At 46.0% G+C, this 18441-nt stretch overlaps 1 protein-coding gene across 1 annotated transcript in view; it reads right to left on the reverse strand.

Moving 5' to 3' along the window:
• Positions 1-2345: 2345 nt before the first annotated feature.
• The window catches only part of LOC105681243, a 103102-nt gene continuing 87006 nt past the window's right edge, over positions 2346-18441 (reverse strand). The window contains exons 3-4 of the mRNA XM_033322890.1: positions 12009-12111; positions 2346-2527 (exon numbers count right to left, since the gene is read on the reverse strand). Coding sequence (XP_033178781.1) covers positions 2346-2527; positions 12009-12111 — 285 coding nt within the window. The remainder of the gene's footprint in view (positions 2528-12008; positions 12112-18441) is intronic.

An 18441-nucleotide genomic window follows, 5' to 3' on the forward strand; every position in this document is an offset into this window, starting at 1 on the left:
AAGCGATACTAATACTAATGAAAATTCATTGAACTTATAACAATTTGCAATCTTTTGTACAACTATTTTCATAGATTTTCGCCGAAGAATGCTCGTTTGACTGGGGTAATGCGAACGTGGCAGCGATACGCTTCGAACGGAATTATTATGAGCAACGTACCGAGATGATTGTCCTTATCAGGACGATAAGCTTATTTTTACTCGCTAGTAATTAATTCTTTCGATGCTCGATGAACGGCTCAGGAAAATTTTATCTGTCAGACTGGACCGATTGTGGGACATCGCTTTTGCCGTGACAGACGTCACGCACGACGACCAGGCGATTCCTCGTCTCTTGCTATATTTTACAACATACTGACTACTGGTAGATAATGGTAGGCAGTAAAACTTAATTTAATGGAACTTAATTAACGACAATTATGAGATTCTAAAAGCGAATATACGTATAAAATATTGCATTCGCGATCGCTTCTGTCAGTCCTATTGTATTCCTTCCAACGAGAATTATCAGAAAGCAAAAGTAAACCAATATGTCTATTAATCAAACTGTCTAAAGAAAAATTTCAAATTATTCCTACATTTTACGATCTTCGTACTCAAGAACTCATGATGCTTCCAGGCAAAATCCACGTCAGGTGACACCATTCGAGTCAAGAATCACGATGCTCGAGGCGTTTCGAAACGGTTATAAAATCAGTGGGTGGAAGCAGCGACGATGGGGGACGAGATAGAAGAGGAATCGCGTTAGAAGTCGGCGCTTTGTCGTGGTCACGGGGCTGTCAATCACCGGTGATAGGAGGCGACACATTAATCTCAGGAACAGCCCGTTGACCGCACATCGTCTTCTTCTCGGCTGCGGTCGGGCAAACCCCACGACCTCGTCTCTCGCGACCCTTCTTCTTTTTTCCCCCTGTCGCTTCTCCGGCCAACGATTCACCTTGAGGGACTCGGTATTTTTTAGTAGTTACGATTATGTGTGTCCGTTGTTCGTGGAAAAGAGCCGCCAGATAAAACGATCGTCGCATAGAATATATAGGTTCTCCACGCTCGTACACGCGCTCACGCACGCACATACATACAATTTCAGAAATTATCATTTATGACTTAACCTTAACCATCGTAATTTCCACCTTGCAACCGCTGCTTACAGAGAAAACCCCAAAACCAGCCTTGAAACCACGATGTCCACCTAGTCGCATCTCGAATAAATAAGAAACAAGATCGCTTCGAAAGTGTTGGGTCGCGTTACGGTACATTAGTCACGGTGTCGATGCGGCCGTGGTCTCGGTGTTTTCTCGGTCTACGGCACTCGCGCTCGCACGCTCGACGAGGAATATCCGATCGCGAACCGCGACGCTTGCAAAAACTGACCGGGCCTGACAAATGTCCGTGGAGGCGTAACCGGACGTCTTTACGGATGAGAAACGGACGGTGGGTTTATCCGCGTTATTAAGCGGCGCGTTTCCAGCAAGAATAGCACCATTTGTTTTGCCCGATATCGGCCAAACTAATTCGCGTTTCCCTGCCATGGACGGGACTAGGCAAGCGAACCGTTGCCCTCGTGTTTCGGTAATCGCGTCGTTACGATTTCTTTATCGCCGTTCAGAATTATATCGATGTATTGTATTTTTCATTTCCCTGGAATTTATCATCCAACCTCGCGATTATGAAACGTAGAAAGGAGAAGACATTGAACGAAGAAAATTGTTCGTCGAAAATTGAAAGGGAACGTTATGGAACACGACGAAGATTCGGAAGGAAGAGAATCGATCGAGGCGTGCGCGAACTGGGCGAGATTTATCGGTTCGGCGTGTCGTGAGCCGCGGATCACGTAGCCGGTTAGGTCCGGAGGCAAAAGCGCGCGATTCTGGCCACCCATTCGGTCGATCGCAGGCCGATAAACGCATTATTTAATTACCGTGAGTAATTACCGATTATTACACGGCGCGGCCTGTCCCGGCGCACTGTTCGCCATTAATTACACGAACGATCGGACGAAACACTCGTTACGCAGCACTCTTTAATCGGCTGTGGACTCCGTCGGCCCGTCGCGGGACCCCCGCCCGGATGCACCACTTAATCGTGCCTCGACTGGGCCAGTTCTTCTCTTTTTCCTTTCTTTTCCTTCCGTTTTTAATCGTCTCTTTTCTTCTTTCCGCCGCACACGAGCCTGTCTTTTCTTTCTCCAGTAGAACGCGCGACACTAGTTTTCTCGAGTTCTTGTTACTCTTGTTCGCGGACGCCAGAATCACGGTCCATTCCGTTGGCATATAAATTACGAGCTAATTGGTGCGAGGAGACGCGAGAACTCTCCGCGAGCATAGATCAATCGCGGACCTTGGAAATTAGAGGACGTTGCTCGAACCGGTTGAAACGCGATCTCCAGAGAACCAGCCATTCAATTGAGATAAATGCATCTGCTCTGTCGCCTTTTTACTTGCTCTTTGATAAACCGCCTTCGAGATGGCAGAAGGAATCGTGTATGGTGCTTTTGGTTGGAAGAGAAAATCTAGTAAATATAGAACCTCTATAACATAGAGATATCAGAAACAATAAAATACATAGTGCAAGACTATTTGCAAACGAAATTAAATATTACAGTCTAGCAATAGGATCTAAAACACGTTTATTTGACGCAATTGAAATGTGTCGTAACGCAGCTTCGAAGATTGGAAAATCACTCGATAAATTTAGTTGAAAGAATTCTAGTTACTATAAATCATCGATAGCTACTATCGTAGCGATCAATCGGATAATCGAATAGTATCTTAAATGAAAATATTCCTTGTATTCCTTGCGCAATTAAAGGTGAGTAACGATGAAATTAGCACGTTCGCCTGCAGCTGTTGCGAACAAGCAGAAATATATTACGATTAAAAATGGAAATCCCAGAGGGGACAACAAAAAATATGCCGTTCTTGTGACGATAAAAAAAAATACGCTCTTTGTGAATATAAATCGTGTACTAATGAGTATATGTAAATTATGTGGTCTATAGTACTCGGTTGGAACGACGCGTTGAGATCACGCGATTATTCAGGTTAGGCTCGTTCAAAGATACGTATTCGTCGTTTCTTGGAAACAGTAATTTTACGAAAGGAGATGATTTTCCGTGTAGCTACGCTACTCGAATCAACGTCTTCGAGAGGACATCCACTCTCTCTTCGTGTCGTGGCCGAAGGATCGCGCGGCAATTCTCCGGATTAGGATTAAATATTGATGGCCGGCTTGATACAGATTAATGTGCATCCTCTGGCAGCTCAATCTCCTCCGCGCAACCGAACGGCGATTTGTCTCTCGCGTTGGCCAAAACGAGGGACAGCGAAGACGCAGCCACCCCGATCGCTCTAGCCGCTTTCCTCCTGGCAGCCTCGGAATGAAAAGGATAGAAGGATGTCTGATTACCACCTTGGACGTTCCACAGATCGTCGAGTCTTCTTATCTGCTCCGTTTCTCTCTTTATCTCTCGATTCCTCGCTGTTCCCTTCGTTGCCCCTGCTTGGACCGTTATGATGAACCGTGTCGCTGGGGAAGGCATTTATTCCGAGATATACTCTCCTAAGGGAATCTATTAGCGCGCCAGGATACGGCTGCCGACTTATTTATCCCCGCGATAAGGAATTACTCGGAGGGGGGACGTAAATGAAAAATTCTATTTTCCTGCTTGATTACAGGCTTGATCGAGTTCCCATCCCTTAACTCTTTCCGATGTCACGTTCAAATTACGAGGCTATTTATGAATTTCTTAATTATTCGCTGGATTATTAAACATTCTGTTGGAATTAAGTTAAGATGTGTTGATAACTTCACGATACTGTGTAACGTACCAGAAATGTGAGAAATTTAGAAACGTAAATATAGCTACAGACCAAATAAATACATCGATTAGCGAAAACTTCTTCGATAATCTATCCGCGCTTCGTAACATTTACGTGTTACGTAAGGCTCGTATTAAACGCAGATAATCCGAGGCGAAGCAAACGGGGAATTTTGCAGGAAGAGATTACGGTTCGTTTGCATACATCGTTCGGAGAAATATTATGTGTATCGTTCAAAGAGGTCACACGATGCAAAGGTAGAAAGTAGTGGCGCAGCGGTTGAAGCAACAGCAAATTCGAGGATTCATCGACGAGCAATGGGATCATTTTTTAGTACAATCATCAACTATGGTCGACGATTCTTGAATATTCATCCGAGGACGCTGGTGTCGAGTATCGATCAACGGCTGACAGTTCGTGCCAGCTTATATATCTGCGCGATAAATCTCGCTTTAGCGAATCTATCGAGATTCGTTTGCTCGCAATAATTTTATCCGCGGCGTCGATAAACCCCGCAAACTAACGGACCGGGCGTCCGTGATTCCTGGGTGAACCAACCTGAAAGCCACTCGGGTCTCTCGACATTTCGCGATTGCGATCCTCGCACGATATTTCTTGGAATGTCTTTCTGAAAGTACGTTACGATCATTTCCTCGGCAACGTAATCAATTCCATTGTTGGATAATTGTAACGTTCGATGAATGTAATTACGAAAGATCGAAGTCACTTTGATAAAAATCACTCGAATATCGGTATACAGCACTTTGCCGAATATATAAAGTATAATCTACCAGACGAACGTCTTCGTTAGGAATTTTATTCATCTACGCTCTTCAGAAAAAAATATGAATTTTCATCGATACAACAGACATTGTCCTGCAACGATTCTACTCGACATTCCATTACCAATATTCATCGATGATCTATCGACTATTAAAAACGTGGATGACACCCCAGATGAGCGATTTCCACATGGAACGCATCGACGTTCATGCGCTGACGGTTTACGGAAGGCGTCGCGGCGCGTGCAAGACACTGCGGGCAGAGAGGTTGGGGCGGGGGATGTTCGGCGAGCGCGTGTCGTCGCTCGAAGCCGGCAGTGAAAATGGTTTGTGCCAGAAAGTCTCGGATAAGTTAAACACGGGCCGTAGGCCGGAGGCGTCGTAAAGCGCCGCGGCGCCTTCGTGTTTACGCGGAGACGTCGAGGCCCACCAACCGCGTCATCCCTTTCCATCGACGCCGCTATCCTCGTCCTCGTCTCTCCGATACCACGTTCGATCGTCCCGATTCACTCTACTTATTTCTCGTCTATTTTCGCCCGCGTGACAAATCTCTCTATGTCGGCCGGATTTATCGAGCGACATTCTGGCCCGTGCCGTGCCCATATGGTAGCCACGCGAGCTATTTCGGGTGTCGAGGTGCGATCTCCGGCTTTCCCCTCGCCCAACATCGTCGATCGCTTTCCGATCGTGATAAGCAATCGTTCAGGTATCCGAGGAAGCTGCTTTCGAACCGATAGAGGCGCTTACGAAGGGTAAAATGGAATAGAGAACGTACGTAAACGGATGTGGCTCATAACGATGTAAGTCAATTCGCTGATATCTCGCATAAAGCAAAAGTGTTGTGTACTTATAGTTATTAAAAATGTTGACATCACCTATACGACTACTTGCGTGAAGTTTTATAGCTGTATTTATGTTCCGATAATCGTTTCTCGGTTGATCTATATTAAGAAGGATCTGGTACTGCTCGAAAAGCAAACAGAAATCGATATACGTAATTTTCGTACGTTCAACTCTCTTTAGGTTCAAGATATTTTTTTTTTTCCTTATTTGTACGTCTGCAAAAATAATGGGTTTTATGAATGAACTGCTCCTTATTCGATTCACTGCGTTAGAAGGAGCGTAAATTTGCATATGCTAACCTTTCGCATTACGTGACCGAGTTAATTATTCCGTATCAACGTAAAGGAACAATTTGCAATTCAATTACGTCACCGTAACTCGTAACATATCCTGATAAGATAATATTAAAATAGGAAACATGTTCGCAACAAGTTGTTTGATGTGCTACAAGTGTTATCTACGCGACTACAATATTCTAATTGTCAGGCGGTGTCTAACGCGACAGCCGAGTCTACGTACGGATTCTGATTAGCATGACTAGTCGATTAATAATAATAGTACAGAGTGGCACACAAGCTACGCGCAACTTGGAATACTACGACGCGACGTTTCAAGAATTACGAGCAATTTCAAAGTTTCAAAGACGAGCTTTAGAAGCTTCGCGACGACAAAACTTCACCATGGAACGATACCTTTTTATCATCCTTTGCCTTAGCCTTTGTCAACGTAAAGGTAATCCACCCAAGAGCAAAAATGAAAGAAGAGAAAAAATAATAATTCAAGGGAAGAATTTTAAGCAGATCGAAAAGGACGATCTCGCGGTCAGCAAACGGAACGATGATTTACGAGCTTGAATTCAGTCGTTGGAATTTGTCAGTCCTCCTCCGTGGACGCCCATCGGTGTTCCACCGACCTTTCGATATCGATCTTCCTTCACACTATCTCTCTGCTATACCTACCTACCGATGGAAGTCTATCGGGCAAGGAAACCGCTAAGAAGGACGAAAAAAAGGACAGAAAGAGGAAAAGAGAGAGAACGAAAGAAGGAAGAACGAGCTGAGCGGCGTAAAAGCCGCGTTCCCTCCACGCAGAGAAAAACTAAGTCTTAATAAAGCAGAGAGGCAAGATAAATCGGTGCATTAGCATCTCACCAGGCGTGATTCATGGTGACGGTGCGACCAGGCTGGAGACCGACCATGGAATATGATATATCGTCATTAGCATCGGTTTCGTATTAGAACAAATAGCCGCGCGTTTTAGCCCTTAAAAGGCGCGACGTGTCCCGGCCCTTAATGGCCTGTAATGCACCCCCCGGAAAACTCCGACAGGAGAAACGGTGTCGCGGTGACTTGTGCTTTCCTCGGCCATCTGCCTGGAAGCTTTGTTTCACCATTGAGCCGAACAATGGGGTTCGTCGTCCCTAGCGGCGGTGCGGCTTTATTTTTCTTCGAAATAAAGACGGCGGGTGATGCACAAGAGGGTGGCGAATTCTCGAAAGTGTAAAGTACTCGATATTCTTTCAAATTGCAACGTAAGTTGTATATTTTATTTGTACAATCTTTAAATATCGTAGTAATTTGGACGCGAACGAACGTAACGAACCTGGAGAGTTTCGAATCTTCCACTTCTACGCATCCTATAAACTACGTACGAATAGCGGAAACCTAAACGCAGAACGATTTATTTCTAGAAGAACGAAATCGATTCTAAACAACGTCTCTCATTAGTCACAGAGCCGCTCGAGAACACCCGACCTCGATTCACAGATGTTTCCCTCTGACTGTGTTCCACTGATTAGAACCGTCTCGTCGCTTTATTTCCATAATCATTTCCCTGAAACCGTTTCTCAAGCAAAAGAAACTCGCGACGAGAATCGTTTGCCGCTCGAGACTCACCGTGCCAATTATAGGCAAATTTATTCCCACTTCTCGTGTAAACGTGCAAACATTCGACGTGCCGATATCTCTGGCTGGTGGATAGCGCGACATACAGAGGGTGAGCAACCCCTTGATCCGACGTAATTCACGGTTTGCCGGTGCATTTATTAACGTGTCACTCGGGGCGACGCCTTCCTAGTGATTTATCGCGCACGCGCCGAGACGCGTAGATCTCGGACTCGCTGGCGCGAGGCCAGAGTTCGACGGGCATCCTCGTCGCCCGCGGCCGACCTTCCTTCGTCTTCCAGCTGCCGAATCGACCGCGCAGATGGAGACGCAGATGGTGCCTCCCGATCCTCGCCACGACCGCTCGCTGTCTTTCTTCCTGGAGTTTAGTTTAGGTGAAGACGACGATGATTGGCCGGATGATTTGGTATATATAACGTTAGCTTAATAAGGGGTGTTGAGACCGAAGGTGGGTGCGTGTAAAGGGTGAGGTTAGAAATGGGGAGATTTTGAGAATCTTTTTCGGTCAGAGTGGATGATGATTTGACAGTGAAAATGGTCATTTGTATGGTAGTTTGGAAGATGATGGATCGGTGTACGCGATTGTCTAGTATTTAACCTTTAAATACGTAGCATTTTAAGGGTGAAATTTTAAGGGTCTTTCTAAAGTGAAGATGTAACGGTGAAAATGGTCATTTGCGTGATATTTCCAAAGATGGATGAACCTATGCGGTTCCTAGTGTCTGAAGGGGATAGAAAATAGTAGAAGAGAGGAATTTTTACGTTACGTGGAATTACGAAGAGAAAGATTTTGTTTCCTCGTTAAACAACATCATCTTCGTCGCATTCCACCGCGTAACGACCGCTACGATCGTCTTCTTTAATCTCGCACGCGAAACTAGCAAAATCCGGCGTAACAAAGTTCATACGTACGTGCATGTAATAAATAGTTAGAGCATCGTGGTGGACGATTAACCAGCAGGCTTTCTTTCGATCATCCGTGCATCCTGCGGATACGCATACTTTAAATTCCGACGCCCTTCGCCGTATCCAGATCCAGAGAAAGAGAAGGATAGAAAAGAAGAGTAAACGATTTAACATGGTCAGAGAAAATTTCCCGAAGTTCGCCTCCGATACTTTACCTGCTTGCAAGCTACTCATCTACGTTCTCGATCCACGTCAATTAAACGTTTTTCACCGGTTGTCCGGCCGATGGATCTCAACCACGACCTCGATGCATCGCGTGTGCATCGACGGTCCACGATCGTATGCCCGTGAATTGCGCCTTTGATGATAATCACCACCGTTCCTTGCTGCTCGAACCACCTTCTTATGGGTCTTCCTCGATTTTTGCGAGCGCAACGGTGCTGGGGTTAGTTGGGTGCGCGTATCTTTCCAACGTGCACAGAACGATGCGATAACTTTGATCGCAATATTTCTATCGTTTGCAGACATTTGTCCAAATTTTAACAACAAAAGCCAGCTACTGTAATATAACAGAAGCAATAACTGTTCACTGGCGAAAGATGTTCAGAGATTTCAAAGCGTCAGCCAGAGAATCGAATGAAATAGTTTCCTGCGGAGCATCGTTCCATCAAACGCGGATCTTCGCTGAAGGAACGAAACTTCGAGATTATTCGACTTGCAAAGTACGAAAGCGCAAACTGAAAAACCGGTACTGGGACTTTCGGGTACCGATGGAGAAAAATCGAAAGAATCATTAGCGACGATCCGACGTGGAGTCTCCACGCGCGACGCTTTCTCGATGAAAACTGTATCGAGCCGGTCGACGAGACAGACACGTCCCATCGATATAAATAAAGTATCCGTGGGGTGATAGAGCGTCCGCGGGCGGCTGACACAACGAACAGGGCAAATGAAAAATGCCGAGACGGCCGATCAATGTAAATATATTCATGACGTGGGGTGGATGAGCGGCCACGGGGATGCCGGATACACGTATACGCGCGCGTGGACTTTTATAGGATGGGGCTGGCTTTCTCGTCGACGACTCGATGCCACTCGGACGGCACATAATTCACTCTTTGGCAGCTCATTACAATTTAAAAAGGCTTTTGTCAGTGTACTATACCCGGAGCCGTGATTTCTTACGAGCTCGCCACTTGCTCTCGCGTCAGGGGCCTGTCACCTTTGGGACTGCGAAACGAGCGTTCCTCGAGGACCTCGTGAAGCAAGAGGGACCGGATACCGCGTCCTTCCACGAACCACCGACGAACTCCTTAATTCGTCGGATGGGTACCGGCGTCGCCTGTCTCCTTCGTTTCTGACTTTCTCTTTGCCATTAGTCGACCATTGTTTGGGTTTTGACAGAATTGGGAAAGTAATTTCGAGCTAGAAGTTTAACGGCGCTAGAAGGAAGATTTTATAGGATTTAAAACGGTAAAAACGAAAGCAGTTGCCTCTTAGACGACGTTTCTTCCATCGTTTCAAGTAGATCGGAGTATTAACAGTTGACTTCTTGTACTCGGATTTCTCTGTTAGATAACAATCATTCGTTAAATCGTTCAAATATCTTTAATTGCAAAGCTTCCGTAATTTGTTTTAGAAGCTAACCCTCATCGACGATGATTTTTAAGATTATTGTTCGAGGGGAATCACGGTTGCCGTCACGAGGATCGAATGGCGATCCGTGTGTCACGGTGTATACGGTTTAACACGACAGCTATTCCGCAATTCCAAAACGAACGGACGTTTTCGAACGACAAATCGCCGTACCCGAGACGCGGCCCGGTTTTTTGCCCGACCGTACGAAAGAAACCGGTCTGTGGGCGAAGAACAAAAGGGGCAGTGACGAGTCGCCCGGTTACCCGGCATTTCTAATTCTCCGTCTGGTTCGATCAGCCATGTCGAAAGAGAAATGACTCCGCTCGCGTTTTCGAGACCGATTCCGAGCAATTACTGGGAGATCGTCTTTTGTACGGGGCGATCTTGATGAATGGTCCGGCCAGATCTGTGTCGACAGAGTCATCGCCTAAAACGTAGCTGAATCGGAACGAGAGAACACGGGGAACGATCGGTGAGAGGAATTCCGAGTATCTGCCTTTCGTGCTTGACGTTTATTTCGGTTACGTTTCGTGTCGTGACGAAGATTCTTATTAAGTGGACCGAGGTGTCCTATTTTGACGTGAATGACAGAGGCAATTGCTAGTGGTTAGATATTCTTCGGAATAACATTTCAAAAGTTTCTTCCGTAAATTGGATCAGCTTTGTTACAACACCTCAGTTTTTGCACACGAGGATCGTTATAATACAGAGATACGTGTTCATGTTCAACGAATGCATGAAAATAAAATCTCCAAAAATCGTATTAATCGTACTAGTTCTTCGGCTAGAAAAGATATGCCTCGTGTGAAATATTTTCAAATAACTCACATAATATACACCCTCTATGTTTTTCGTAGAAGAAAGTAACGGCAGGAGGGCGTGTTTCTTGCAACATACTTGTCCCTCACGCGTCCAAGCTCAAGAAAAAGGCAAGAAGAAAAGGCTGTTGGAAGGAAAATGCAACTGCGTCCCCGTGGGACGTGACCGAAGCCCGAAATTGATATGTATTCCGCGGCACGGCGCGTCCAATCTATCGCGGGTCAAGCAACCGGAATTTTAAGCGCTATACACGCCATCGTACATCGAGATCTTCCCCTAAACGTCGATACGATGCTTTGTGCGCGCCATATACAGGGTGACTCGGGTGGACCTTTAAACAGCTAACGATGATCTTCTCGTAATAATTTAGAATCTGATTCGAATTCTTTCTTATCGATTTTTATGCCAATCCAGTAAAAATCATTCAGGGCTATAATACCATCGTCGTTTTAAAAAAATTGCGTTACAAAGGATTAAATTATTACTATATATTTTCTCTCTTGGGAGCTCTCTTGCTGCAAAGCAATAAGGAAGTTATACAATCGTGACCTCCGCTGGGTTAACGAAGGATTGTTTGTTAAAAATTTCACGCAACGAGTTACACCCTGTATACTCCATAGCGTGCCGCTATGAAACGACTTCCATAGCGAACGAGCTGATCAACGACGAACCAGTCGGCCGATCGTTCCTCTTCCACGTTCTGAAACTTACGAGGACATAAAGCACACCCCCCGTATATATCTGGGCGATCCGTATGCATACGCGCGCGCGCGCCTTGCCATCCTGCGGATCGCGTGAGCGGAGAAGGGTGGAATCCTGGCCGCGAAGGGACGCCGCTGGTCATCCTCGGAAAATTGAATTTCGTCCCTGAGGGCCAGCCGGATGAAGTATGCTGACAGTTGGAAAATTTGCGTTTAACCGGGTGCACGCGATCCCAACACGGAAATCTTCGCCGACCTCTTGTTGATCGAGAATGGATCTCGGACTAGGAGACACCGCTTTGCCACGGTTTCTCTTGCACCAGATTTTCCTTAGGTTCGAACTTGATTTGGGTTAAAAATGGATTAAAATTTGGCGCGGTTGGTGCAATGAAACAAAGTGGACGATAAAGCGATTAGTACGTTTTCTATTGGTTTACGACGTATCGTCGCGTCATAGTATAATATTACTGAGACTGCGAAAGGAGCAATCTGAAGATTCTAACGCACCTATCTAGTTTGCATATGAATTATCGACGATCAAGATAAACCTACGTTTCGATTGTTTCTTGTAAATGGTAAAAAAGTAGTAGCACTCACCGTGTGGCACCCATCCGTGGTGGCACCTGTCGCAGTAGCGGATATGTCGCTTCCCTGGAGTGAACGAATCGCAGGAGCATCCATTGATAGTGCATTTGATAGACTGAAATCAGGAAAGAGCAATGATTAACATAATCAAATAAAAAGATTACAATTGATTAAAATAATCAAACTTGGTGAGACGAGCTTCAGAAGTAAGATCAAAAAGACTCGATTACGTTTTCTAAAATTACAATCACGATGGTTGAACACAAATTGCAGAAACGTCCAACCCTGTAACAGCGAAGCATCGTTCGAGCACTCCAGTCGTTCGTTAGGGCGGGTAAAAAGGCGGAAAAGAGAAAAATAGATACGAAACATCGTTGTAAGGGCGCGTACGGTACGGTAAAGAGGAGATAGAATTTTATTCGTCGACTTTTCAGCCGGGAGGAAATATCCCGGACAGTTTGGCGCGGATTAAAGGATCGTTGCCACGGGCGAGCAGGAAAAAAGGGGGTGTGGTATTTTGAGTGACCGTTTGGCATAACGCCACCCCAGAGAAAGCTCGTAAGAGACGGGGCTTCGTCGGATTTTAAGGAACCGTGAATATTTTCCGCCCTTCGGCACGAAATTAACCCCTTGGGAGCCACCATCCAATCCTGCCCCGCGGCTGAAAGGAAGGCGAACCTCCTGGATCGGGTATTACTTTATGTACGCAGCAGGAAAGTTTATTTTCCGCCGTCGCGAGTTACCTGCAGCTACTGCCGTTGCAGTCGAAGCGATAGAGGGACAGAGAGAAAAAGGAAGGCAGAAGAAGGGAAAAAGAAACGTTAATTCCTGCTGCTCTCTTCCATCTTTCATGCGTTTGAAAGTTTGCCCGAGAACCGACACGGATCTGCACTAAGGCGAACTTTGGATCCTTACTAAACGGACGCCCTTTTGCCTCGTCGAACGTCATTTTCATCATAGTTCCGGCTTGTTGCAGCTACGTGAAATCCCTGGCGAAGTTGCAACGGATGAGGAACCGGGAAAACGCATTTAGCGGCGCAGAAACTTTGATGTTAATTTCTTCTACTAGGTTTTCAGCACGCTATAAAAATTACAGGAAGAAGAATTCCAGATAACCGACGTCGTAACTGTCACGCGGAGCGTTAAACCAAAGAAACCATAATCCCATCAGACGCGAACCCACCCTGCCGAACCTCCAGCGAATCGTCACTCCCCATTTAAGGGGTTAACGCAATCTTCCTTACCCTTGGCTGACGAGAAAGGGGTCCATTTACCTATACACGAGCCGTTTCACCAAAGAAGAACGAAAGGGAATACGACGTTGCGTACAAGTTCCCCGTTGTCGTGGTGTTATGACGTTATAGCGTTACGACGGCGTGTGCCGCTAATATAAAGACAAATGAAGCGACAAGCGCGCAGCCATCGTCGGCCATGTGTCTTTATCCAGACAGCGTCCCGTGGCTTCGCGGGAAATCTTCTGTCGTTGGGAAACGAAGCGAGGTCGACCAGGCTGGCTGACAAAATTTCATAGCCGGCAAATTTTATTAGCTTCGCAGCGGGTTATTTATTCGGAACGAGCGACAGATTATATGGCGATGTTAGCGGTCGCCCGTGCCACGCGGAAGGGGAGCTCGTGAAACAAAGTCCCTGCCACGCTTTTTATATCCGAGCCGGTGACGCCATGGAATTAGCTTTCCGAGTTAATCTAGCTCGCTTTGGAATTTAAATGGGCTTTAAATATGCGCTCATGCATACGCCTGTGGACTTTTGTAGTTGGTTTCTTATGGCAAGACCAAGATGGGGAATATCGTACCCTGTAAATGATGCGAAGCTATGTTGTGGTTCGCAGGTTTGTCGAGGCACAATGTATACAACGTGGTTTTCTCGCAAGGACACCAATTTCCGGTTGTCATCGACATTTTTTTCCATACCATTTATATTCGAGCACCATTTCATCCCGCTATCATCGCGTATGAAAGACAACAAAGTTTTTACGGGCCACGAGATATTTATCGCAGCTATCTCTTTACCACCGAGCTGTCAGCTTATCGTCTCGTTCCTCCGCTTGATTTTAACGACACTCCTCGTTTAAGAACATCACGAACAGCTGTACATTTTTCGCGTACCGATTAGGTCGGTAACGATCGGATTTTCGTCATGTGCAACGAAACCAACGCGAAAGAAGCGTCTAGATTTTGGGACGATCGACCCCCGGAGCGTTTCGTCTCTCGACAACGAAATCCAACATGCTCACCGGGGCCAGAATTGTAATCCAAGCAGGGAACAAGCGTATACCAGCTAGTTGCAGCGATGGCCATTACAACATATCAACGAACGATAATTAATTGCGCGGATATGGATTACACGAATTACGCGAACGTATATTTCCAATCAATATCGCCAGCGATACAGCGTGGCAGCGATGATGATTAACATTATAATCGGAACGGACCACCGGCACAGTCCCACACAATGCAGCCGCGTATTGTTAAATATAACAGAGCCGTGGATACGTGGCTCGGCTATCGTTTGGAATTCGTTAACGAGCGGAATGGAATTACGTCAGTGATGCGTCGATAGCTGACTGTGAGAGCATTTGTCACAGTGAAACGCGGAGCTATCCGTGCGAGCCGACTGTACGAGAAGAATAACGTTACCATTGTATTTTCATGCAGTTGATATTTTTCCCTGTGATTGATTGAAAGATTTTAATTTCCCATTGAATCGTACGAAATATTCGATGAAATCTCCTGGTATGGCTTTGCTTTGTATTATTTTCAATACGAAGGTTCGTCGAAGTTGCTTTATAATGCTTAGGCGACGTTAGGGAGAAATATCGTATATCTTTTCGTATCTTATCGTATATCGTCGATTCCTTTTTTTTTCGCAATTTTCCCAATCGAACAATGTCTCAAAGAGCTGGCGGTTAAAAAGAGCTACTATCGGCGTTTCACACTCGAAGCGTTCCACCTCGCAAACACTCATCGAGGGTAGCTAACTCGGAATCGACTCAATGGCCACTCTCCGCGTCGATACATCCCAATTTCCCGCTCTTTCGGATCAAATCCTTTCGCCGGACGAAACAACAAGTCCAGACACGGTTCATTTTTCAGCAGCGAAACCGAATCGGATACTTTACCTTGAAGGCAAACGCACTCGTGGCTGATCTGGCTAAAATTCAGCGGAACTCTCCGGTTGGAATTGCAGTCGATTTCGGCCCGTTGATCCCAAAGAGATAGAGAGATGGGAACAGAGAGATAGGTGGAGGCACGAAAGTACGAAAACTCGACAGCACTCGAGGACGATGACGTGGGATGCGATATGCCGGGTTGCATCGCGGCCAAATCTCTCGGCAGATGTGTAGTAGGTTCGTGTTTAATGAACGGGGCTAATCTCCCCATTCGAAATGCAACGCTAACAGCGAACGCGAGGTGGCCACGCAGCAGCAACCGGGCAACTCGTTCATCGTTGCAAATTAATTTGACCAGAGCGCGAATTAAACCTCAAGTATAAAGCTGGCGAGCGGCCGCGTCGACGATGCAACCCCATTAATGAGTTCGAGGATTTAAGCTGGGTCTATGCGTTTCGCTGATCCGATCCATCGCTCCCTTCTGCGCCACGCCGCTCCCAAACGCGTGTCCAAACTTTCAGTCCACGCGAGCGTCCACTCTCGCCTTTGTACGATTACGTACGGTTCGTATTCTATTTATGAGATTGTCACTGATGACGAAAATTTTCGACTAAGTCAGCGACTGGAAAGGTGGACTATCTTTAATTGATTTATACCATAAAAGAAGCAAGCAAAGAAGAAAGAAACTTGGACCGCATCCCCTTTACGCGCGACACGTGCACGCGCGATTTAAACGTTGTGGTAGCGATACGACGCAATTGGCATCCCCTCGATCAGAATGCGGCACGCGTGTCGATGTCAGGGGGTAAACGCGGTGGAATAGAAAAAGGAAAAAGCGGAATTTCCAACGGCCGTACTTTATCCCGGCACGCTTCACGTGTGTGGCGGAATAATGAAATGCTAACAGCCTGGGCTGCGTTTAGCATATTGTCGCGGCCACAATGGCAATTTGCGTGATATATCTAGCCGTTTTCTCGGGACGCGTTCAAATGTAGCGGAATTAACTGGCCCTCCGAGCCGCCACCGAACTGGCGTATATTCCGACGTGAAGCTGGCGTCTGCCAAAATTCCAATAATTCTCAGGAATTTTTCTCTTTCTTCCTTGTTTTTTTTATCAATGAACGACAAAATCCCAAGGAGAAAGATGATAAATACATAGACGACAAGTTAACGCGTTCGTCTGAAACAATATTACAAAGAAAATATCGCCAACTAAGATAACTTATTCGAGATAGTAATTCATCAAAGACGAAGGAGCACGTAGCGGTCCGATTAGTTCTTTCTCCGAGAGCAAAGATTATACTTGGCGTCGCGGAACAAAGGGATAGAGAAGGGAATATGGAAGGGTGAGAGGGTCCTGCGTGGACGATAAATATCGCGGTCGGCGACGACAAAATATCGCGAAATAAGAAAGGCTCTCCGGCGGGGTTGACAGACGGCACCCTGAGGAGCACTAAGTCACGGCCTATGCTAACTTTCTGCCCTGACCGCCCCCTCTCTATTTCCGACCGATGAAATAATATCGCCCCGATTGCCAGCCTTGATCCATGTAGCGTGAAACGTCCAGACGTTTGCCGAGGGATTCTTCGAGAGCAAGTCGCCCGCGATAATCGCCAAGGGAGATGTATCGCGTTTGCTGCCTCGCAATCCTGTTTCCTCCGAGGACACGTGGTTTATCGTGAAACAGTTTTGGCATCGTTTCGAAGATCGCTTGTCTGGAAGATTTTCCAGGGCCGGGATAGCTTATCGAGACAAACGCGTGGAAAAGATGACGGGTTTGATGTAATGCGCGACTTTGTCGGCCAAACAGACCCGTAAGACTTCACACTGTAGTCGAAGAACAAGTTTAATTTTAGATTTAATCTACTTGGTTCTATTGTAACCGTAAAAAGATAGTTGCGCTTTTTAAGGGCGTGTCAAAGGTGTGTTTCAGAAAACTAAATAGCAAATTCCAATGAATCAGCGCGACTCAAGTTATTAGATTCGATTCATTTAGTCATTCTAGAGAGGAAATTGAACAATATCGATTAACACCTGTGATCTTTACAATTATACCGGACTATAATCTCAGCTTGTGCGATTAAATGGTAGATCTCGATCAAAGAACAGCATGCGAAACGCAATGACCATTAAATTACTTTCACGTTAGTGCTACTATTACTGTAAGAAGAAAAATAGAAAATACAAATTCTGATGGGAATGAAACTGATTATGAATGCAAGATCATGTAAAAGAAAGTATCGGTTTAAAGTTTTCATTAGAAGGCGCTAATAAGTAAAGAAAATGGTACGGTCGATATCCGCGGAAACTGGCATCCACGCTGACTATCGTGAGCCTCAGTCATTTAGAAACGTGACAAAAACCATCGAGTCGACGGGAAACGGTTCTCTCTAACGACGATAAGTAGAGAAAAAATGCCGGATTCCTCCTGATTTTCTCTTTGTTTCCGCACGCACAGACAGGTAGCGGTAAGGCGGGCAGAGTTTTTTAAATCTCATTATTACAGCTGCCGGGCAACGCGAAAAATAAGCAGCGCTCACGACGGCGCTGGAGAACTTAATCCGACGGATTTAGCCGTGGAACGATTGCGCGTGCATGTAGCTTCAGCATCCCTATCTTTTTTCCTTTAACGCGATAACAGAGAACAATAACGCGCGGAGATTAGCATCCCCCAGCCGGAAACGCCCTCTGGAAATTAACAAGTTTCCCAATTTCGTAGATCTCCGATGCTCTTTCCATTCGCTGATGTAACGTGAAAATACTTTTCGTCCGAAACTTCGTAACTTCTATTTCGCCTTTCACGTCCAAATCGATACGATCCATACGAGTATCATAAAAGTAGTATCGCGCCGATTTCGATTCAAAATGCTCGTAGTGAATATGATGCGCCTTGTACCAGATGTAACACGAAAATTCATCGAACAGCTGATCTACAACACTACAGAGTTCCAAATCGGAGCACAACTCACTCGGATAGAACGTGCCAGGCCATGGGCGCAATTTGGCAAAGAAATACCATAATAATAACGATGATCGTCGTCGTGTTCGTCGCCGTTGTAACGCGATATATCGAAAGAAACGGTCGAGGAGAGATACGGCATTGCAGCACAGCTGCCCGCGGCAAGGATCGTTGCGAAGATCTCAGGGCCCATCTTCCCCCGACGAAGGCGGCCAAAAAAATGACTAGACGTTTTAATAGAGCGAGTTTTCATCTATCGTCCCTATTCATCGGCAATTTCCGATTGCGTCGCCGTCCCCGGGGGAGATCGATCGCCATTGTCTCGGGCCGAGCCGCGCCGCCTCCGCTACGCTCCC

Source organism: Bombus impatiens, unplaced genomic scaffold, assembly GCF_000188095.3.
Source record: "Bombus impatiens unplaced genomic scaffold, BIMP_2.2 scf_0037, whole genome shotgun sequence".
Lineage (NCBI taxonomy): Eukaryota > Metazoa > Arthropoda > Insecta > Hymenoptera > Apidae > Bombus > Bombus impatiens.